The 21,693-nt window shown below is 59.6% G+C and overlaps 7 protein-coding genes across 7 annotated transcripts; all 7 read right to left on the bottom strand.

Moving 5' to 3' along the window:
- Positions 1-935: 935 nt before the first annotated feature.
- LMXM_24_0740 (conserved hypothetical protein) lies at positions 936-4,172 on the bottom strand (the record flags this gene model as incomplete). The annotated part of the gene is made up of 1 exon (XM_003875837.1): positions 936-4,172. The coding sequence occupies one exon, from the start codon at positions 4,170-4,172 to the stop codon at positions 936-938; it is 3,237 nt and encodes a 1,078-aa protein (XP_003875886.1).
- Positions 4,173-5,625: 1,453 nt separating this feature from the next.
- Positions 5,626-7,185, bottom strand: LMXM_24_0730 (putative signal recognition particle; the record flags this gene model as incomplete). Its single annotated transcript, XM_003875836.1, has 1 exon — positions 5,626-7,185. One exon carries the CDS (start codon positions 7,183-7,185, stop codon positions 5,626-5,628), a length of 1,560 nt encoding a protein of 519 aa, XP_003875885.1.
- A 1,024-nt stretch (positions 7,186-8,209) lies between these two features.
- On the bottom strand, positions 8,210-8,467 carry LMXM_24_0720 (putative mitochondrial translocase subunit; the record flags this gene model as incomplete). The annotated part of the gene is made up of 1 exon (XM_003875835.1): positions 8,210-8,467. One exon carries the CDS (start codon positions 8,465-8,467, stop codon positions 8,210-8,212), a length of 258 nt encoding a protein of 85 aa, XP_003875884.1.
- Positions 8,468-9,053: 586 nt separating this feature from the next.
- Positions 9,054-10,295, bottom strand: LMXM_24_0710 (conserved hypothetical protein; the record flags this gene model as incomplete). Its single annotated transcript, XM_003875834.1, has 1 exon — positions 9,054-10,295. One exon carries the CDS (start codon positions 10,293-10,295, stop codon positions 9,054-9,056), a length of 1,242 nt encoding a protein of 413 aa, XP_003875883.1.
- Positions 10,296-11,367: 1,072 nt separating this feature from the next.
- Positions 11,368-14,253, bottom strand: LMXM_24_0700 (hypothetical predicted multi-pass transmembrane protein; the record flags this gene model as incomplete). Its single annotated transcript, XM_003875833.1, has 1 exon — positions 11,368-14,253. One exon carries the CDS (start codon positions 14,251-14,253, stop codon positions 11,368-11,370), a length of 2,886 nt encoding a protein of 961 aa, XP_003875882.1.
- Positions 14,254-15,084: 831 nt separating this feature from the next.
- Positions 15,085-15,546, bottom strand: LMXM_24_0690 (hypothetical predicted transmembrane protein; the record flags this gene model as incomplete). The annotated part of the gene is made up of 1 exon (XM_003875832.1): positions 15,085-15,546. The coding sequence occupies one exon, from the start codon at positions 15,544-15,546 to the stop codon at positions 15,085-15,087; it is 462 nt and encodes a 153-aa protein (XP_003875881.1).
- Positions 15,547-19,432: 3,886 nt separating this feature from the next.
- Positions 19,433-21,049, bottom strand: LMXM_24_0680 (putative sugar transporter; the record flags this gene model as incomplete). Its single annotated transcript, XM_003875831.1, has 1 exon — positions 19,433-21,049. The coding sequence occupies one exon, from the start codon at positions 21,047-21,049 to the stop codon at positions 19,433-19,435; it is 1,617 nt and encodes a 538-aa protein (XP_003875880.1).
- Between the last annotated feature and the right edge of the window lie 644 nt (positions 21,050-21,693).

Genomic DNA, 21,693 nt, shown 5'->3' with positions numbered 1-21,693 from the left:
GGAGGGAGTGCGCACACTCTCGCCGTCGCAGAGAATACCACTGACCGACACACGCAACCCCCTGACCGCCTTCGCTAGGTGGGGGAGGGCGTTGGGCATCGGAGGGCATGGCACACACGCACGCACGCTTACATCCAACCTCCTTCAAGCGCCTTTCTGAGCTTCTGTGTGATAGTCTATTGGCACACAGAGAGAAAGAGAGGAGCGTAACGGCATCACCCCTCCTCCTCCTCCTCCATCCCCACCACTACAGCGCCGACATACGCGTATAAAGTGTCCTGCCTTCGTGTATTTATATACATATATGTATACGCCTATGTGCCATGGCGATGGGTCTTTGCCTTTACAAACCTGTTCGGGGACACTGCGGCCCTCCCTCCCTCCCTCCCCCCATCCCTGGGGCGATCTTCCTCGGCTGCCCTCCTCGCATATGATAGCGAGCCGGGCGACAGAGGATTCCAAACCGGAGTGTGTGTGTGGGGGTGGGGTGGGGGGAGGTGCAGAGGACCGGGGTGAGGAGTGGGTGCGCTCTACATCAAAGACCGTAACACATACGATGACGTTGGCAGTGATTGAAGCACCCGTTGTGGGTGTAGGGATGGAGAGGGGTGGGGGAGGTATGGGCGGTCTTGTAGGACTGCTGCAATGGTGGCAGAGGGAGAGCCGCTCCACCGTCCCATGCTCGCGCAGCTTCCCCCTCAGCCTTACCGGGACGCAAACACCCACTGAAGAGCGCCACACATGACGCCGATGAAAACAAAGGAATAGGGTGGGGTGGGTGGGGGCTCTGATGTACTGTGGCTTCGCACCGCGTTCCTCCCGTGCCCGTCAGAGGATCGGTGCGAGACCATCCATCCATCCATCCACACATGCATGCGCTGACGCACGCGCGCTGTGCGGGGGGGGGGACCTCTCTGACATCCAAGCACGCGCTGCTACTTCACGAAGCGCTTCAGAACTTCTGCGTCGTGTAGATTCACAAATTCGGCGTCCGTCGGCGGCGGCGGTGGTGTGCGGCTGCGTTTCTTCGGCTGCACCGCCTCCCTTGCGCGCAGCCCGCCATTCGGCAGCGCGGCGTCCTTGCTGCTCCCCCTGTGAAGCTCGCGGTGATTCTGCGACCGTGAGGATGGTAAGCTGCTGGCGCTGCGACGGGAGAAGCCATCCTTATCCTGTCGCTCCACTTCGCTGCAGTCCGTCTTAGCAGCCACTGTGTCCGTCTCTTCACGTGTCTTGTGCGCCACTGACGCGGTATGCGACGTGCTTCGTATCAGCTTTGGCAGCCACAAGGCAGACAATACCGAGGAGACGCCACCGCCGCGACTTCTCTCCGCCACCGGTCTGCTGTCGTTCGTCTTGCTCAGCAGACGCGGCGTCCCACGATGGCGCTCGGGCATCTCAGGTGGCGGCGGGTTCGTGGCGCCTGCGACCTTGCGCAGCATATTCCGCGCATCTCCGTGGTTGCCACCAGTCCCGTGGTTTGTGGGAGACGTTACTGCGCTGACCTCGCCCGTGGCGCGAGGCGCGCTCCATGTTTCCGAGGCGAAGAGCGGCTCAACACGCGGCGGAACATGCTGTCGCCGCTCCTCGTCTGCTATGAGTTGGCATCCAGTGGCACAGCGCGGAGTCGCCGGAGATGATGGCTTGTGCTGAGTGCGCGCACTACAACTCTCTCTGCGCTTCGCCGAGGCCGTGGTGGCACCTGCGTTGCCACCACCACCACCGCTGAGCGCGTGCAAGGCCATGCGGAATGTCGAGAAGACACGGCGTCCTGTAGACACCATCGGGGCACGTGGGCGAGGGGCGAGCAGCATGAACAGCTCAATGGCGTCTCGGATGCCCAAGTCGCGCCGCATGCAGATAAGCCGGCGCTCGTGCAGCTCCATCATGGACACAGTCGGCAGTGCCACCATGTACACGTACAGACACTCGAACTGGAGATGGTGCACCCAGTTCACGTAGCGCATCAGCTGCGTGGTAAAGAAGCACGCAACAAGTCGATCAGCAGCACTCTCTGATGGGCTGGCGCAGTAGAGTTGAAAGAGGAGGTGCACCTCCGACACGGTGATGCTCGTCGCCGGCGCTTGTTCCGCCACCCGTGGCAATGTGTAAGCGAGTGTGCACACATACCCCAGTCTACACATCGCCATCGACGGCAGCCACGCCGCCTTGCAGGCCGTCATGAAGGCCATCAAAACGTTGCGCTGGTACTCTGACAGCAGGGCATAGCTGAACTGCAGAGCCGAGCGCCATTCGACCTCCCGCGGACAAGCCGGCTCTTCCGCCTGCACATGCGACGAGAGCGCTGCGAGGTCATCGCTGTGCCGCACCAGAGTCGCAGTTCGCGTGACAACAGAGTCGGTGCTGCTCAAGCACGCGCCTGGAAGCCCTGCGGCAGCCACGACGTCCTCGACGGGCAGACAATGGTGCAGCTGCCCTACCTCCTGCGCACTCTCTTCGAGCGGCCTTGTCATGTTCCGTGAGGCGGAGATACCACGGCTGTCATCCTCTTCATCGGTGTCGCAGTAGGGCGTCAAGCGGCGGGTTTGATGGCTCTCCAGTGTGCTGCCGCCATCCGAGCAGCCGTAGCTGCTACTGGGGCCCCGCCCACTCGACGGCAATACGCGCTTGCGAGAGTCAGGTCGACTTGCTGGGGTGAAGAAGCTACTGATGGCGTTGACGCTCTCCTGCAACGACAGAGAGGCGCTCTGCAGCCGACACGGTAGTGCTTCTCGCACCGCATCCGGCGTGTGCGGCCCCACAACACGCATACAATCTTCATCACCATCACCTGGGCCCCCTCTCTGCCCGAGAGCTGGTTTGGCCGCATCCGAGTGACGCAGTGGCGTTGCGTTCCCAGCGCTCTCCTCACGGTTATTCGGATGCGACGGGGTCAGTGGTTGGATGGGGCTGCCGCCGCTGCTCCTCAACGATGCTGTCGCTGCCGCAGTGGAGAGCTTCTCCGTCGCGTTAAGGGCAGCGCTGGCTCGAGGGAGAACGGGCAGCACCGCAGGCGGTGGCAAGTGCTCGAGCGATGCGTTCACCTGACTGTGGTCGCAGACCACCACCGCCGTCGTTGGGGCATTGAAACAGCCGCATGCGTCGGCGACGGCGCCATCCTCGCCGCCAAAGCCGTTGCCCTCCTCGCCCTTTTCTCTGAACGTGGTGATCGTACTCACGGCGTGCGGTGTGCGCGGTGGGGTGACGCATGGCCCCGTCTCTTCGTGGGGTACCCCGTCCCGTGCATGCGACTGAATGAAGTTAGCGCGGCCCCCATGTGTGTCCGCGCCGCTCCCATCGTTGTTGGCTGCAATGACTGTCTCGTCGGGCGTCCTCGCGCCCTGCCACCGCGGCTTCGAGGAGCACAAGAAGCGCACTTGCATTGGCCGGTCTGGTGTTTCGGGAACGCATGCGAGAGCAAAGCCGGCGCCGGCATCTTTGATGGTCGCAGGGGTGCCGCCGTCCGCCTGTTGCACAAAGGCGTTCTCTGCAGAAGCTGCAGAAATCGTCGTGGCAGAACGTATCACGCCGACGCTCGGGGCCATATCACCGGCGTGCTCACCGGATGGAGTTTGTAAAGAGAGAAGTAAAGAGCCCGACAGTGACGCGGGTCGCTCCTGTGCTGGCACGTGCGACGAGTCGCGCATCTGCACTGCGTCCGCGCCATCCTCAGCGTGCTCCAGCGGTGAAGTGGCCCGGACTACAGACGACTCCGCCGCGTGCTGTTGTCCTCGAGGCTCCCTTCGAGTGCGCGTGCATACCTCCGTCTTCTGGAGCGCCTCCACGACCGCTGGTGCACACTGTGCAGATCCCGCGTCCTCGTCGGGGCTCTGCGACGGTCGCCCCGGGGCGGGTGTGAGGTAGGCGGTGCTTATGCCGGAGACGTTGCCCTCCTCCTCATTGGCGTCCTTGTATCGGCCGGCACTGAAAGCGCGGCGCGAGGCGAACGGTGCTGCCAACTCGATGGTAGCCTTCTTGAACGACTGCCCGTGCTGCTGCTTCTTGCTCTTGCTGACACTGCTGCTCGGTGACTTGGGCTGTGCTGCCTGGGTGCGCGATGGTGGCGAGGAGTCGTCCGCAAAGACGTTGCGGTGGCCAAGCAGCAACCAATGGCGCACCGGTGCCTCCCCACGCACGTTCCTTGTAGGCGTCCGCGCCTGCTGCGTGTTTGGCATCGGGCGTGACTCGTGCACTGCAGCCTTTCCACTTTTACCGTCCGTGATGGACTTCACTCACGACTTGGAGAGACAGCGAGGGAGGGAGAGAGAGCGCGAAATTCGTCAAACGTGCCCAGCAGTAACTTGGTCTGATGAAGTGGCCCTGTTTCTGCATGCAGCGTAATGTCTATGTGTGCGCATGTACCCCTCGCTGTTGTTGTGTCGGTGTAGCCTCGAGCAGCAGCAGCAGTAGCAGCAGCTTTACTCGTGGTAGCCGAGAAAAAGGAAAAGGACGAGCAGCGAAACGTAACGGGAGATCGATGCATATATAGGTGTGCGGGTATGTGTGTGCGTGTGTCTATTCTTGTCAATGGCGCGTGCAAAGTCGGCGCAGGTCTGGGATGGCTGGCGAACAGAAGGCGAGAGAGATGCGGAAGTAAGAGCGTCCAAGGTGAAGAGTACAGGTGAGGCACTGAAGACGGGAGTTGCTGCAGGAGAGCCGGAGTGGACAGGCGGTGCAGAGCATCGATGACCTTCTCGCCATCTGTGTGCCGTGTGCTGAGGCGTACATGTTGTGGTAAATGCGTATGCGCGTGTCCAGTGAGGGTGTGTGTGCGTGTGTGCGGTTCTTGTGGAGGCGATGCCGACTGGGAGGCACCCATTCATGGCAAGAGGGAAGCAGGAGCAAGAACGTGTGTAGCCCCGCACCACTAAAGTACTCATCACCACAGCAACAACCAAAGCTCTCCACACGATTGGTAGCATGCCTCTTACATCACGGATTCTTAATAGATACACGCATCAGTTACATCCCCTCTCGCCTTTGGCGAGTGTGAGGGGACACACACGTGCTCATGTGGGCGAGGTGCTGGAGTTTCTGCCCCCCCCTCCCTCCCCCATCCGCCGTTGCATGCAAGGGAGAGAGTGGTAGAGACGCCGAGAAGCCGAGAGTGAAAGGCTCATGAACAACACCACCACCGTCGCAGACACCCGCGGCAGACAGCGACACGTCACACTAAAAGGAGGTGCAGGAAATGACCGTCTGCGCAAGTACGGAAGGGCTGTTCACGACCGCCCAACCACACCGATGGCCCTCGGCTGCGGTGGGCGTTATTCTTTGTTGCCGTCGTTAGAGCCTCCAACCGGAGAATGAGTCCTACGAAGGGGCACCACCATGATGCTGCCTATCACAGCAGCAAGACACACACACACACACACACACACACGACGCGGGCGACAGCGGTTGCCCCGTCGCCGCAGACGTGCGTCACAGCGAGAAGAAGCAGCAGCAGCAGGGTGGAGGAGATAATAAAAGAGTTCGCACTCCCATTCAACCAAAAGAAGACCGAAACGGGGACGGCAGCACGGCCTTCACAAAAGCCGCACATCGCGGATGTGGCCAAGCACGCAGTTCATAGCACACAACCGCACGAGATCGTGCCGCGCCATTCGCGTTCGCCCCCGCCATCCCTCACCGCCGCGGCGGCTTCTGATGCTGCTGCATCATCTGCATCATGTTCGCCATGGCGGACATATCTGGCATCCCGCCTGCGCCACCCGCACCCCCACCCATGCTCTGCTGCAGCTGCTTCATCATTCCCTGCAGTCCACCCATGCCGCCGATCTGCCGTAGCATGTTTGGGTTGAGCAGCTTCGCCAGCTGACCCATCTGCTGCTGTCCCATGTGCCCCGCGGCGGGGCCGGAGGAGTCCTGCATCATGGCCTTGAAGTTTATCTTGCCCATCTTCTTCACGATCTCCTCAAACTTCGTGTAGCTAATAATCAGGTTCTGCACCTCGACGACGGAGTGGCCGCTGCCGCGCGCGATGCGGTGCATGCGGGATGGTGTCATCATCTTCTTCACCTTGGCCTCATCCAGCTCGGCGACCGTCATGCTGTCCAGCATGTGGATAAACCCCTTCAGCGCAATGTCGCCCTGCTGACCCGCCGTAGCGGCGTGGCCTGACATCCCGGGCAGCATTTCCATGATTTTACCAACGGAGCCCATCTTGAGTACGTTCTGCAGATGCTCGTACATGTCACGCATTGTGAACAGGCCGTCCTGCAGTCGCTTGTAGACCTCCTCGTTGCCGTCGATGTTGGCGTCGCGCATCGTGTCCATCAGCCCGCCAATGTCGCCCATGCCCAACATCTTTTGCACAAACCGCTCCGGATTGAAGAGGTCAAAGTCCTCGAAGTGCTCACCGGTGCCGATGAAGACGATGGGGCTGCGCGTCGCCGCGACGGCGGAGAGGGCGCCGCCGCCCTTGGTCTGACAGTCTAGCTTTGTGACAATGACTGACCCGACAGCAACCATTTCCTTGAAGTTGCGTGCTTGCTCCTCCACCGCCTGCCCGTCCGTCGCGGACATGACGAAGACGATGTCGTTCGGCTTCACGGCTTCCTCCACCTGCTTCATCTCCTCGAAGAGCGCCGACTCCTGTTTGTGGCGTCCGCTCGTGTCGACGATGATGAGGTCGTACTTCTCCTTCTTGAGTTCCGCCACACCCTCCTTGGCGATCGCTACCGGGTCTGCCTCCGTCAGTGACCCGTAAAAGCGTACCTTGGCCTTGGTCGCGTTCTGACGCAGCTGATCGTACGCGCCAGCGCGGAACGTGTCGGCGCACACCAGCGCCGCCTTGAAGCCCTTGCGCTGAAAGTAGGCGGCGTACTTCGTGCACGATGTCGTCTTGCCGGATCCTTGCAGACCCACAAACATCACAACGTTTTGCTTCCCCTTCACCGGTATGAACGGCTTCACCCCGGGGTCGAGGATGCGCTTGAGGCCGTTGAAGACGGCATTCTGAAGGATCTTGCGCTTGTTCAGTCCGGCGCCCTCCTCCGCTAGTGCCAGCTCCGTCTTGATGCTCACCTGAAGCTTCTTCACGATAGTGACGTTCACGTCTGCCTGCAGCAGCGCACGCGCAATCTCGTTCATCAGCTCCTTCACGTCATCCTCACCCAGCATCGACTTGGCGGACATGCGATGAATCGCCTGTCCAATTTTCTGACCCAGCTCTGCCAAGACCATCGTCGCTGCAGAGAATGATTCGGTGCCCGTTGGCTGTGTCTGCCTATCTGTGCGTGTGCCTCTGAGGGCGAAGTGACGGAGCGTGTGCGTGTGGGTGTGTGTACAGGAATGAACTTCGGCACCGTTGAAGGTGTGATCCGTGCGAGGAGATGGTGCGCGCCACATCGGCAGAGAGAGAGATGACCGTGAAGGGAGAAGGGAGGAAGTGCCAAGGGATGACATCACGGCCCCAGCGCCACGGTGCTTGTCTGCTGACACCCCGTACATCGGCCAATAGACGCGTGTATGCGCGTCGGCAGCTCTGAAACACAGCACGATGAGGGGTTTAGGACGGAGAGAAAGGCATGGCTGCGCACGCAAAACCGAGCGCACGGGCGCATGGCTACTTCCCTCCCCCTGAAGGCCCGTATAAGTTTGAGGAGCAGGTGGGGTGCAGCCGGACTCTCCTCTTGCCCCTCTCCCACCTCCTCTCAACACGCCTCGGTTGGGCTGAGCACACAAGACATTTTCCTTTTCCGTTTGTTGCCTTTTTAATCGCACCCCGTTTAGGCATCGCGGCAGAGATAAGCAACATTATGTTGGCGAGTGATACGGGGTGGGGTGGTGTGGGGTGGACGTAAAGGCGTGTGCGAGAGGGACGGGGAGGCCTAGGAGACATGGGGAGAACGACGTGGGCGCTGCGGCGTTGCTGGGGGTCACGCTCCTCGCCGCCTCGTCGGCATACCCCATCGCGCGCACAACCCAACAGAGAGGTGAATGTGCTCATCAGCACCTGCGGACGGACGCACGCCAGGCAGATGGGACGGCAGCGATCAGATGCCGTGCGTGCTTCTTGGCACGTTTCTATGCCAATGCGAAGCAAGAGACACACAACAGCGTGGAGGAAGAAGTGGAGCACGGGGCAATGCGACAAAGCCCTTCAGCACCTTTCGGGGACACACGCGCACGCGCACATGGAATGATGCACGATGAGCCGACCGCCCTTCGCCTCGTTCTCTCCCTCTCCGTTCATCGTTCACCAGCGTCACTTCTTCGACTCGACGTCTTCGAACTTGCCGTAGTTGATGTTCGTGATGACGGTCGCCTGGTTGATCTTATCTAGGCAGTTTTTCATACACGTCTTCTCTCGCCAGTAGAAGTTATTGAAGAAGTAGTTGTGCACACACCGCTCGTGGCACGCGATGCTGGCGTGGTAGGCCATGCGGTCCTCCTGTATGGCCTGCATCACATCGAACTCCTCATTAAAGGCGGTCTTGCGCCTCGGCGGCGGATTGGAGTCCATTCCTGCCGCTCAGAAGACGAAGAAAAAGGGGAGGGGAGGGGGGCTGTCACGTCCCTCCACGCGTACGGTATATATATATATATAGTGTGTGTGTGTGTTTCTGTCTGGCGAATACGGTGCGGCTGCACAACAACCGCTACGCGCACACACCGAAAGCTGTAGAGAGGATGCGCGCGCAGCACACGCACGACAGAGGAAACACAGGAGAACGAGAGGGAGAGGGAAGACAGAGGGAGTCGACAGACACCGAGACAGAGGAAGGGGAGAGATATGCCAGCCTCCTACATCTCCATGTAGCGTGACACACACGCATGTGTATATATATATATATACATATACATGTGTGCATGGAATAGTTGAACCAAGACTGCGTGCAGAGGTGTGCTGGTGTGCTCTCAAGGAAATGGACGTCCGTGTTTCTCAGTGGCGGGTAATTTTTTTCCAACCTCCTCTTCCACCCGCCACTCACGCGGCACCTGAAGGGGGTGGGGTGGGTGGATGAAGCAAGAGGGCACGGGAAAGAACGAGAGGAGACTGCGGCAGAGGCAGCACCACCACATGAAGAGAAATATGGCAGGGGGAGGGGCTAGCAGCGGCCTTGCGAAACACGCCAGTCTCGATGCTGCAGCACCGACTCCATGAAACTGTCCAGTGAGGTGAGATGGGGTGCCGCCTCCGAAGCGTTCCCAGCGACACGCCGCTTCTTGACTTTCCAGGCCAACGGCACTCGACGTAGGCGTTCCTCGGTGTAGAAGTCAGTAAGCAGGCGATCACAGGTGATGACTGGCACTGCTGCCTCAGGGTGGCACCGGGCATCTGCACATCGCCCTCCGTCCACACCGTGCATCGAGGCCAGGAAGTTGCGCAGCTGCTGTGTGAAGAAGCCGTCGACAAGGTCGAAGCGGCGCTGTGCACTCGTCGATGCGGCGGGGCGCCGACCAGTGAAAGACGCCGACGTTGGCTTGCCTGTGTGCTCACAAGCGTTGCAGACGTGCTGATCACAAAGTGACGAGGGCGGCGGCGTGACAGCCTCCTCGTAGAGACGGGCATCCCGCACCCCGCAGCTGGGCGAGTAGGACTTGAGAATGATACCATCCACAGCTTTCAGGTCCTGCAGGAGCTGTGCAAGGAACGCTGAGTGAAGCTGGGGGGACGGCGACTGGTCGGCGAATGTGTCGTTCGGTGCATCGTACCGCAACAGGACATGATCCTCGGCAGATGACTCGACGAGGTACCGCACCTCGCGCTCATCTTTGATAGCGACGCTATCCGAAGCGCCCATGGACAAGGATGGCGAAATCGCGCTTGAGCTGTGCTGAGCCGCAGCCCATCCGTTGCCTCGTTGGCGGGCGTCGCCTGTGCCTCGGGAGCCCCGAACAAGCCGCAGCGGCACACGAGGGACCGGCAGCCCCAACCACTGCACTTCGGGACACACAGGAACGCATTGCACAAGGGCCAGCTCCTTGAACAGCACCTCCGTGAGGAACAGTAGCGGCGTCGGCCGCAGCAAGGCAGGGAGGCTCGTGTGGGTACCTCGGTATGTGATGGGGTAGCTGAGCAAGCAAGCACTCACCAGAACCAGTGGCAGATCTGGCGGTCGATCCGTGGCCGTGGTGGGCGATGAGGTTAGAGACTGCTTAGTGCCTGTCGAAAGGCCAGCCCACCCCAGTGACACGCCTCCATCAGTGGTCCGCTGAAGCGGTTGCTGACGCGGGGTTGGCTGACGACAGGCACGAAAGCTGTCGAGACGGTCTGCCAGTCCATGCTGACGCCACCAGGCCGTTGCCAGCGGGAGTGACGAGAGCCTCGGTGCCTTGATGGGAGTCATCCACTGACTCGTGTGGGAGCGATAACAGACACGCAGAGGGGGGATGGAGACGACGATGATGCTTGTATATTCACATACGTGTGTGTGTGTGTGAGCAGCCACACCCCTTCGAGTTGGCGCGGCGGCGTCCGATCTGGCACCGCACTCGCCCCTCCGCCCAATGGCGGGCAAGCGCTCGCACTCACGATCGGAGTACGCACCGGGCCTCTTTCGTGAAAGAGCAGCACAGAAACACGCGGATGAGATCACTGTCGCCTGGTCATCGCGTTACGAGCGACCACCGTAACGTCGCGCGTGAGCCGCCCACCTTTGCGTACGCCTATGCCGAGGTGTGTACACCAATGCGCTACCACCCATTGACGATGCGCAGACTGGTTCGGCAGCGAGCTACCCTGCATCCACGTACGCCCAAACACATACGGGCAACCATGTACACAGGCAAGGCGATAGGGGCACCGAAAGCAGATTCTTGTAGCGGCCTACTTCCAAGTAGCGTCATGGCTCCGAGAAATTCAAAGTCATCACCATTTCATCCGTCGTGAGAGGGGGTGGGGGGATGAGGAAGACCGCTGCAAGGCGATCCAGTCCATCCGCCGGCACACCCTGCCATTTTGTGCATGTCACGCAGCGCGGTGACCTCCGTCCAAAGAAAGATGGCATGCCGTCACCCACATGTCCAGGACGTGGCGGTGGCGGCGAGCACATTCACACAGACGCATGACCTGCGTGTGTGTGTGTGTGTGTGCTCGTCCCCCCTCTCCCCCACGCGACCACCAGAACTGTGCGTTTGTTGTGTTCTTTTGAAGGTCCTTACTCGTTGATATATTCGTCGACACACCTGACGAAAGTGTGCGTCCATGCGTGCGGCGCACAGGAGGGATGCGCGCGCCAATGCCGATATATATATATATTTCTACGTGTGCAGCGGGGCTGTCTCTTAGTCTCCGCAAGGGCTGCGAGTGAAGCAGTGTGTGACGACATGGGGTGAGGGGAAGTTTGCCGTGCACCTGCGCGCGTGAGCACGCGCGGCGTCGACCCGCTCTGGAGGGGAGCTCATGCGTGGCGGCGCACACTATGGTGATACCACCATCGAGGCCTCCTCCTCCTCCTCGTCGTCGTCGTCGTCTCCTTTCTCAGCCACACACGACGACGGCGGTACGGTCAGACGGCGGGGCTCGCGGTTCGCCAGCACAATGTCCCAGTTATCGAAGAGTACGCGCGCAACGATGACCGTCAAAGGGCCAAAGACGATGCCACGGGTGCCGTAGGCAACAAAACCCAGGACCAGCGCCGTCCCAATGACAAACGGCTGCAGCTGCTCGCGGCCCTTCCCGTCGGCCTCCGTGAAGAGGCCGACGCGCAGTCCTCGCGAGACGCAGAGAAGCCATTCGTCGCCGAACTCCAGCAGTACGGCCAAGCCAAAGCTGAGGGCGCGGGTGTAGTGAAGAGCGTACGGCTTGCACCACACGAGAACCTCGATCCACGATCGACCAGGCGGGAACGAGAAGAGAGAAAAGTCCGTCGCAGCAGCCGCGTGCGCCTCTCCTGGCCTGTTGTTGCCACTGCAACTCGTCCCCTCAGAGGTGATGCGCGATGCGAGCTGCACCAGCATGTACACAAGCGCGATGGAGCACGGGCTCAGCCACTTCGGTACGAGCGGAAATAGCGCCAGGACGACGGAGACGAGGCCCACCAAGAACGGCGTCGGAAATCCCCAGAGTTTGAAGGCGCAGAACGTAATGCAAAAGTGAAACCACGTCAGGTGCCAGAACGACTGCAGAAGCGTGATGAGGGAGACAGTGATGTCCTGCTCGATGTTGCGGGCGTGGTGGTCGCCCAGCTCCGGCTGCACCACGCGCAGCAACTTCGCTACGCCGTAGTAGAGCACTGTGTGCTCCAGCTGGGTGAGGTAGCGGTAACAGAAAACAAAGAGAAGGACGGCGTAGATGCTGTCGAAGAGGCCGAGCAGATTGGAGCCGACTCGGAAGAACAGACGCAGCGCGTGCTCGACGTAGGGCAGCAGGTGAGATGCGAACAAGCGGGAGACGGTGACCCAGTTGATCCCCACCTTGTGACCCGCCGCCGTCGCGCCGCAGACACTCGTGTCACTCGCGCGGTTCGGAGTCCTGCCAGACGTGCCCGAGAGGGAGTCGTAGACGAGCGACTTGATGGCCCTTGCGGGGCGCAGGCCGCGCGCACTCGCCAGCACAGCGCGCCACGAGAGCGGCTGCGCAGCAGCTTTTTCGCGAGTGCCGTCCTCTCCTCCGCTCAATGACGAGGTGTCGCCCTCGCTAGTCGACTTCTCAAGTCCAGCAAGCACCGCGTCATCGCGCGTCACCACCGCGCGCAGCTGCGGCGGAAGCACCTCCATGAGCGCCTCGATCATCTTCGAGACGTTGCCGTCGCTGAACATGTCCGCCAACTCCTGCACGACGAGGTCCTGGATCTTGCCAATGAGAAAGGCCTCGATACGGCTGCGATACTCGCCTAACACACCTAGTGCGTCCACGTCGGCGTGCGACGTCGCCGCCGCGGTTGCCTCGCTCGTTGCATCCTCTCCGCTTGCCATGGGGCCGCTCGTGACGGCCACCTCCGCCAACGGCGCAGTCGGGGTGCAGTTCTCCACCCCCAGCGCTGTTACAAGTCCATCGCAGAGATTAGAGGCGGACAGAGCTGCCATGGCCGCATTATCCCCGCCACCGCCACCGCTGCCTACAACAGCAGATGTGGTGCGCCGCACAGCCTCGCTGATGGACAGCACATCAGCCGTCAAGTTGAGAGTGAGGCCCACCACGAAGAACAGGAGGACAGCGACCCGCCACATACGCCCCATGGATCTGACAAACGTGTCGGCGGGCAGGAAGGGCACCGCGACGGCAAACACAACACCCAAAACAACGTGCAGAAGCGAAAAGTAGGTGACACCCACCAGCAAGTGGGCAACAAGCATGATGATGGAGATCGTGAGCCAGCGCAGGACACGGCGCCCGCGCGGGGTGGACACGAGGCGTCGGTGAAGCTGGGCTGGCGAAACGCCCGTCGAAGGAGATGCTCTCGAGGCGACCGTCGAGGATGTAGACGTCTCCGCGGGGCGCGACGCGCCGCTGGCGTCCTTGACGCCCGCTCTGGCACCACGTCCAGCTGCGGAGGCCTCTTCCAGGAGCGCTGACTGTGCGTGCACGTGGATCTTGTTGAGGCCCAAGAAGAAGGTCCCCTGCATCACCACAAAGGACGCGAAGTGGCACAAGGATAGCCACGAGCCGATAAGGCCCATCAACCGCCCCCGCACCACCCAACGCTGCTGCATGCGTGTCATGCGATCGACAGCGGTGCCCATGTAGAGTGACGACCGCAGGCGGCTCTGCGGATGCATGACGATGGAGAGTAGCACGCCGTTCATGATGCTCTGGCCATAGGGTGCGACGAGAATGTAAAGGGCGTAGCTGACGCAGAGGACAAGGAGGAAGATGATGGCAGAGGTGGCCCCGAGGACCACCCGAGACCAGTTGCGGCAGTACGTGGCATTCTGCATGGCCGTAATGCCGACGCTTGCGCTGCCAGTTGGCGGATGTTCACTAACAGGGAACGACTTGCCGTGCCTACTGCCATTAAGGTGCCCATCAGAGCTGGCGACGCGACGGAGGTACGGCACTGGGGAAGGAAAGTCCTCCACACCTACCACTGACGCCTCTTCGCGATGAATGGCGCCGCTGCTGCTGCTCACGAGTGAATGCGCCGCACGGGCAGCCTCTGAGCGGGAGAGGGACGGAGGCTTTGGATGCGGACTGCGCCGCGCTGCCACACAACACCCGCCGTCATTCTCTCTGCATTTTGTGCGACTGCGAGTCGCGCCGTTCGGCAGCTGCTCAGACGACGTCGGTGGAGCTGCAGAGGCGAGGGAGGCGGGGAAGGGGGTACCGCTGACGGCGGCCGCCCGCTGCCGTCGTTTTCGCGACATTGGCTGACGTACCTTTGGCTCACAAATCGAAAGTTTTTTTTCTTGTGGGCTGGCGCACACCACCCTTCGGGTTGTGTACGTGCTGGCGCGTTCCGGTGGCTGATACGAGAGATGACGGGAGAGGACAACAAGGGTTGGTGAGAGAGGCTCCATCACAGGTGGTCGTGCCACGTAATGATCTACGTCCTCTTTGACGTTGCCACGGGTGTATGCGTCGCACACGCCGTTCACGCCCGAATTCTACGACCGTCGGGAGGTGCCACACACACACACACACACACACACGAGAGCGACATATTGGAGGGGGTAGGGGGAGGAAGGGAGGAAGAAGGCAGTTGGAGGACGACTGCTGCGGCACCTCTCGCGCTCCGAGACACGGTCCTGACATGCACCGGGGCACATATGCGTGTATGTGTGTGCTCAGGCTGGTGAGGAGCGATGCATGAGAGGCTGTGGGTCGTCGTCGTTTTTTCTTGGGGGAGGGGTGAGGGTGGACGGCGTGGACTAGCGAAGGAAAGGGGGCGGCGGCTTCAACCCGCCATCGTCGAGCAAGGAGACTATACAGCAACACGAGAGGGCGCACAAAGAGCAGAGAACGTGCAGCCACGCAGCAGAGGTCGCAACGACAACACGGGCATCATGATCATCATGAGTCACCCCAAACCAACAGAGTAAGCACCGACGCCAAACAGATGAGGAGAACATGCTTGTGTCGACAGAGAGGCACACACACACACATACACAGGAAGAGGTATGTCGTCGACGCCATTCTGTGTCGAGCGAGCGGTGCGAGTGGTTCTCAAAAGCCGCCGTTTTCGTATGCGAATGGGACTACCCCTCCTTTCCTTTCGCTTCGATGAGGTCGTCGAACTCTTCCATTGGGCTGAGGCCGTCCCTCTCCTCCTCCTCCTCAGCCGCCGCCCCTTCAGTGGTTTCACGGCTGCGCTTGCCGTAGGCGGCGTCGGCCCGTTTCCAGAAGAACTTGCGGTGGGCATCGACAACAGGTTTGCCGACGTTGTACCCAAAAGTGAGCACAAAGAAAGCGACGCCGCCGGCTGTCAAGACGCCAGCCAAGGGCGAGCCGCTGAACAAGTGGCGCGAAAGGAGGTCGCTGTGTGGGGGGCCACTACACAAGCGGGGCATCGTGCTGCGGCGGTCATACTCCATCACGAACGCGTAGAGGTCGCCGCTGGTGGTGAGGATTAGCTTCTCTCTCTCGGCCAGGAACCGTGGCAGCTCCTCGCCGGAGCTGCTCGGAACGATGAAGCGAGTGACGCGAGAACGACGAAGCATCTCTTCGTTCGTTTTCTGCAGCCGGTGGTGGGGAGTGGGTGTGTGTGTGCTTGCGCGTGTGTGCGCTTCCGTTTGACAGAGACGTGAAAACAAAAGAGCCCCCTTTTTTGAACGCTGAGACGCACGCACACGAAGAGCCAAGGGAGGCTTGAGAGGATGTAAGAGATGTGTGATGGCGTGCACCACGTGCACGCACGCCAGCGAGAGCGCGCACGTCGCTGAAGCCGCAGCACAAACGAGACGAGAAGATGGGCACTCGTTGTACGCGTATACATGTGCATGCCTGTGAAAAAAAAAGAGAGGGAGGCGTGGGGCCAAGAGGACAGTGGGGAGGAGAGGCCACGAGGATGGACAGTTCGGGCAGTGGAGAAGGGGCGAAAGGGCAGCAGTAAAAGGAGGCACAGCCACCCTCGCGCACAGGCGCGCACAAGGGTTTTCGTTCCGTCCGTGAGGGCGAGCTTGCCTTCCGACATGTTTTCGTTCATGTACAGCCTTGTGCTTCGGCACGTACATCACCCTCGTACATCACCCGTGTCAGAGAAAGACACACATACACACAAAGAGAAACACATGAAAAAAAAAGGCACCCAAAAGAGCATGAGAGAAGCCAAAGCTGGGAGAGGAGAAGGGGGGGGGAGCGGCGAGCAGATGACCGGAGAAGAAGAGCATCTGCTCCGTACTACCCACCCATCCGTCAAGGCGTGACAGAGGGCACACACTCCTCTCTTTTCTAAGCAGCGGGAGGAAGTTGGGGAGGGAGGGGTGGAGGGAGGCTCAAACAGACGACGGAGAGGTGTGTGTGTATGGAGGGGGGGGGGGCAGACTCCCTCTCGTTATGTGCTTACTCTCGTTAGGTTTGCATATCTCTCGTGCATTGCTTTTTCTTATATACTTTTCTCCGCTTCAACCACAGTTCTTAGCGTTGTCAGTTAGTGAGCGGAGAGGTTAAGAGATGGGCGGTGGAGGAGGTGAAAAAGGGGGGCCGGGCGGGGGCGGGGGGTTGTGATCGAAGCGTCTCTACTTTCCTCCCCTCGCCTCTCCCTCTATCGCTGTTGTGTGGGTCTCCACGTGTGTGCTCCGGCATCGGTGCCGCTTTCCTCATCGGATCATCTTGGAAAGTGCTGTGTCTCCCTCCTTGCTCATGTGCAGAGGCTTCCACAAGAACGCACACGGGAGGGGGGGGAGAGAGGGAGAGCAAGAGTGCGGTCGACCAACACGGGCACAGATGTGTTCCGCGCACACGATACAAGGAGAGGCAGGGAGGGAGGAGGGAGGAGGGAGTAGACTGACAACCTCCACCAGCTTCGGTACATATTCGTGGACCTCAAGCGTAAGCGAACCTAGCAGGGTGAGAGGAAATAAAAAAAGGGGGGAAAACGACAACAAGAAACAAAAAGCGAAATGCGATACGACGAGGAAAATGAAGACAAAGAGGGGGAGGGGGGCATTGAGGCCCACACGCCCACACACACACACGCCCCCCCTCCCCCCTCCCTCCCCCCACACACACACAAATAGAGAGGGAGGAAGGGGGAAGGAGAGGGGGAGAACTCTTTTCTTCTTCGCGGTCGCATTCACTTTTTCTTTCGCTGCCTTTTTCCCCCTTTTTTTTCGTTCACAACATCCCTTTGATCACTCATGCGACGCACCGAGCCGAATAGACGGAAGGGAGGGCCCACTCTCCGGCGAGAGGGGGGGGGGGGAGGAGGCGAGAACCTAAAAAAAGGCGAATTGTCGAGGGAGGGTTTGAAGCGGAAGAGGCGAGTGCACACGCGGGTGCCGCCACGTGGCGGTGACAACAACAAGCATACGAGGTGAGCACCTGGGACATGGAGAGAGCGCGCGCGCCAACTCTAACGGCTCATCAAGAGCAATGCGTACTAGGACAATGCCACAACGAGAAGAGGCAGCGCACCCCCCTCCCAATTTATCTGTGCCCACACACGCCATGGCATGAACGTAGAAGGAAGACGTAGGGTAGGGGTGAGGGTCGGATGGGGACGAGGTCGCAAGTGTGCACCTCTCCCACGTCCTGCTCGTTTCGTTTTTCTTTATTTCATCGCTCCTGATCTCCACTAGCTTGCCTCTTCTCCTTTCGGACGAAGGGCAACAAAGGGAGGATATCTCGTCAGACGAGCCGGGAGAGGGGGAGGGGAGGGTAACACGCACGCGCCACCTGGCCCTTGCGCCCTCTCTTTCTCTTTCAGCTACCACTCGCCCAGCTGCTTTGACAACACTGCCTCCTCCACCTACGCTGCTCTCCTCTTCTCACAGGCGTACACGCACACACGCACGCATCGCAACAGCCGCACCCCGCGCAGTCGAGTGAGGGGGGGGGAGAAGGCAGCAGTCACGGTGAAGACACGAGGAAGAGGCAAGAGATGGGGGAGGGAGTGATGGCGACCGACGCCCTCTCTTTGATTTAGGTGAGAAGGGGGGGGGCACCCGTTCACAAAGGGAGTGGAGGGACGGATGGGCGAGGGGAGAAAGAGAGGGAGAGAGGGGGGAGGGGGGGAGGGGTGCATGAACTTCGAAGTGATCGTCGCACAGGGGGAGGGGAGGGGGAGGTTGGTGAAGACGAAACAAAAGGAAAGCAGATAAAACATTTATGGAAAAAAAATTCTTTCTTTCGTGACCAAAAAAAATGCCCCCCCCCCTCCTCCTGCACAACTGAAGCCAACTGCGCATTGAACACGTCATCGCGGATGGATGTGTGTGTTGTGTGTGTATGCGTGTAACGGGTGGTGGGGGAGTGAGGGAGTGAGGGGGGGGGGGCAGAACCCCTCAACCACCTATAAGTTTCTCTGTCTCTCGCTTGGCTGCCTCGTCGGCTTGCATCTCATCACGCATCCACATACAGAGAGGCACGCACAAGGCTCGGTTACACACACACACACACACATGCATGCATGCATGCATATACACCTGAATGTGCCGGTGTGTGTGTGTGTGTGTGATGTGCATGAGGGAGATAGAGAGAGCAACATCAAAGCAGGGGAGGGGCAGCGGCGGCGGCGGCGGCACAGCGGGTGTTTGTGTAAGGAGGCTGGGGAAGGGGGGGGGGAGGAGGGGGGAGGTGAAAAAGAAAAAACAGACGCAATTCTCTTTTTTAAAAATAGTTCGGATGAAAATAGAAGCACTGGAGCCACGGGTAAAGATAGAGATAGATAGATCAATATCTGCCTACCTACATGTATACATATATATATATATATACATATATGCAAGCAAGAGAATCCCCCCCACTTGTCGGACATACAGCCTCACACGCATGCACGCGAGGATATCCAGGTGAACCATAGAGAGTGTAAACCAACCCAAACAGGCATGAGAAGCTTCACAGATGCGTTTTTGTTTTTCTTCGGCGAAGTCAAACGAAGAGAAGAGTGCACGCACGCAGGGCACCTCAGACTCGCATGCAGGCTGGAAGAGGAGAAGGTGAGAGAAAGAAAAGACATTTTCATACACATGCACGCGAGCTGGACGAAGATAGCACACCCGTTGAAGCGTAGACAGAGAGCTGGACCAAAGTCCCAATGACTCCCCTAAGAGAGACGTACAAGACAACAGACACATATTCTCTCACACACACACACACACACATACAATGGATAAAGAAAGAAGCGCGCGCCAGATCATACTCGAACAGCACCAGCTGTCTTTCCTTCTTCGTTCTGACGCGTGCTGCACAGGTGCGCGAGGGTACGTGTGCCAAAAGCCTTTTCCCTTTTCTTCTCTGCTCCTTCTCTATCTGCTCATCTCGCCACCTCAGCGACTCGCATATAGGCGTGCATGGACTTTACAGTGGGTGGTGAAGATGCAGGGGCAGGGAGAGAGGGAGGGAGTGGGGCTTGGGGTCTCTACTTCGGCTCATGCGGAGCTGTTTTCATGAGGTTTTGCCGCTCCTCGTCTTGGTTTCGAGCGACTGGGGGTCTGAGGAGGACCTCGTCCCTATTTCTTCAAGCTTGTTGGACACGGCGTGGCGATCGTCCATTGCAACCTCCGTGTAGACGTCCTCCGCTTTGGCCAGGGATACAACCTGATTGCCCAACGAAGACAGGTCACAGACATCCTCCGTCGCCGCGCGGTCGAGGTCGCCGTCTTCGTGATAACGGGCACCGTTTTCGCCGCTCTCGCCTTCTTCGTGGAAGCGCGGCGGCAGGCCGGCGCGCTTGCAGAACATGTTGTCGATCTGCTCCAGCGTGAGGCCCTTTGTCTCCACGGCGAAGAAGTACACGAATATGCAGCCGAAGGCCATGAGACCGGAGATGATCGTGAAGGTGCCGCCAACGCCGATGGCGCCCATCAAGATCGGAAACACCTGCGATACGAGCACGTTGGCCCCCCAGTTCGCCATGGTCGCGACGGACGCCGCCGATGTCCGCAGATGCGTAGGGAAGATTTCGCCCATGATCACCCACGGGATGCAGCCAATGCCAGGCGCGTAAAAGGCGAGAAAGACGGCGAGCAGCGCCAAGAAAAGCCCCCCGCCAACGGAGTACGAGATGCGCGTGCCGATGAAGAAGCCAATTATGGAAATCACCACCAGCAGCACAAGGCAGCCGAAGACAGAGATGAGCAGCATGCGGCGGCGACCAAAGCGGTCGACCGTGAAGATGGCCACCGCCGTGAAGAGGGCATTCATGAAGGCGAGCGGGATGGACAGCACGACTGGCATGATGGCGTCGCGGAAGCCGGCGTCGTACAGGATCACAGAGCTGTAGTACATGATGGTGTTGATACCAGAGAACTGCTGAATGATCTGCAGGCCAGAGCTGAGCACCACGCGGAAGCGCATGTCACGTGCCATCAGCGGGCGGTAGTCGATGCTGACGGACGGCAACTCATCGCCCTCCTGGAACTCGCAGAGGTCCACCTCGAACTTCTCCGCCACCCTCTTGGCGCGGTCCGCGTCGCCCTTCGAGAGAAGCCAACGTGGACTCTCCGGCAGGAAAAAGAGGAGGCAGAACGCCTGAACGACAGCCGGCAACGCACCTATGCCAACCGCCACACGCCAGCCGATGTTCTTGCTCGTAAAGACGACCATGATCGCGGTGAAACCGGCTGCAACAAACTGGCCACCTGTCAGAAACAGGTTGTTTAAAACGATGGTGGCGCCACGGTGCTTCGGCGACGTTACCTCCGCCAGGTACACTGGAATGGTGGCAGAGCTGATACCGATGGCCAAGCCGACGATGACACGCGAGGCGAGTATCACTTCCACATTCGGGGCAGCACCCATCAGCACGGAGCCGATAACAAACAGGGCATCCGCCACGGCGATGCACGGGCGGCGACCGAAGGCGGCAGAGATGAAGCTAGAAATAAAGGCACCAACGAAGGCACCAGCGATGGCGATGGCGACGATGAGGGCGTACTGCCACGAATGCTCGCTGAAGCCGAAGTGGTCCTTCATCTGGAACAGGGCAGCATTGATGACGCCCGTGTCATAGCCGAAGAGAAAACCACCCAAGGCGGCACACAGCATGACAGGCGCTCGCATCGTTGGCTACGTTTTGAGCTTGTGCTCCGCAGATTGCTTCCCTTTCTGTTGTTGTTTAGGTTTTCGTTCGCGGCGCAGTACGTGCCAGTGCGTGAGGGTGTGATATCTTCGCCTTACAGTTATATCTATCTATATAGATATATATGCGTGTGTGTGTGCGCTCTGGCTGCGTATTCAATATGCGTGTTTGGGGCGTGGGCGTGGGCGTCTGCACGAAGTTCCTGAGAGAAGGCCACTGTTGCTCGTGTTGTGTGCTGTGCTATGCTTGGTTCTCTTGTTTCTTTTTTTTTACTGCACGGGGTATGCCAGCATGTGCGTGTATGGTGAGTGTGGCAGAGGCGTATGTGTACCATGCATGCATGTGTGTGTGTGTGTGTGTGTGTGCGTGTGCAAACGGCACCGGTGGTGGTTCAAGAAACGGTGAAAAACATGATGTCGGTGCAAGTGGAGTGAGAAGAGGGAAAACAGTGGGAAGAACACGGGTGAGTGCAGGAGCAACGGTAGCAGCGTTGCGAGACCCCTCTGCACAGGGCGGTGAACCTAGCCAGGCGTTTCACAAGACCCACTCAATGAAAGGAGAGTGAGGTGGAGGAGAGCGTCCACGCTGTCCCGCTTTCCCCCCTCTTCGTTGCCTCTCCTCTTCT

Source organism: Leishmania mexicana, chromosome 24 (assembly GCF_000234665.1).
Source record: "Leishmania mexicana MHOM/GT/2001/U1103 complete genome, chromosome 24".
In the NCBI taxonomy this organism is placed as follows: Eukaryota; Euglenozoa; class Kinetoplastea; order Trypanosomatida; family Trypanosomatidae; genus Leishmania; species Leishmania mexicana.
This window is presented reverse-complemented; position numbering and strand designations above follow the sequence as displayed.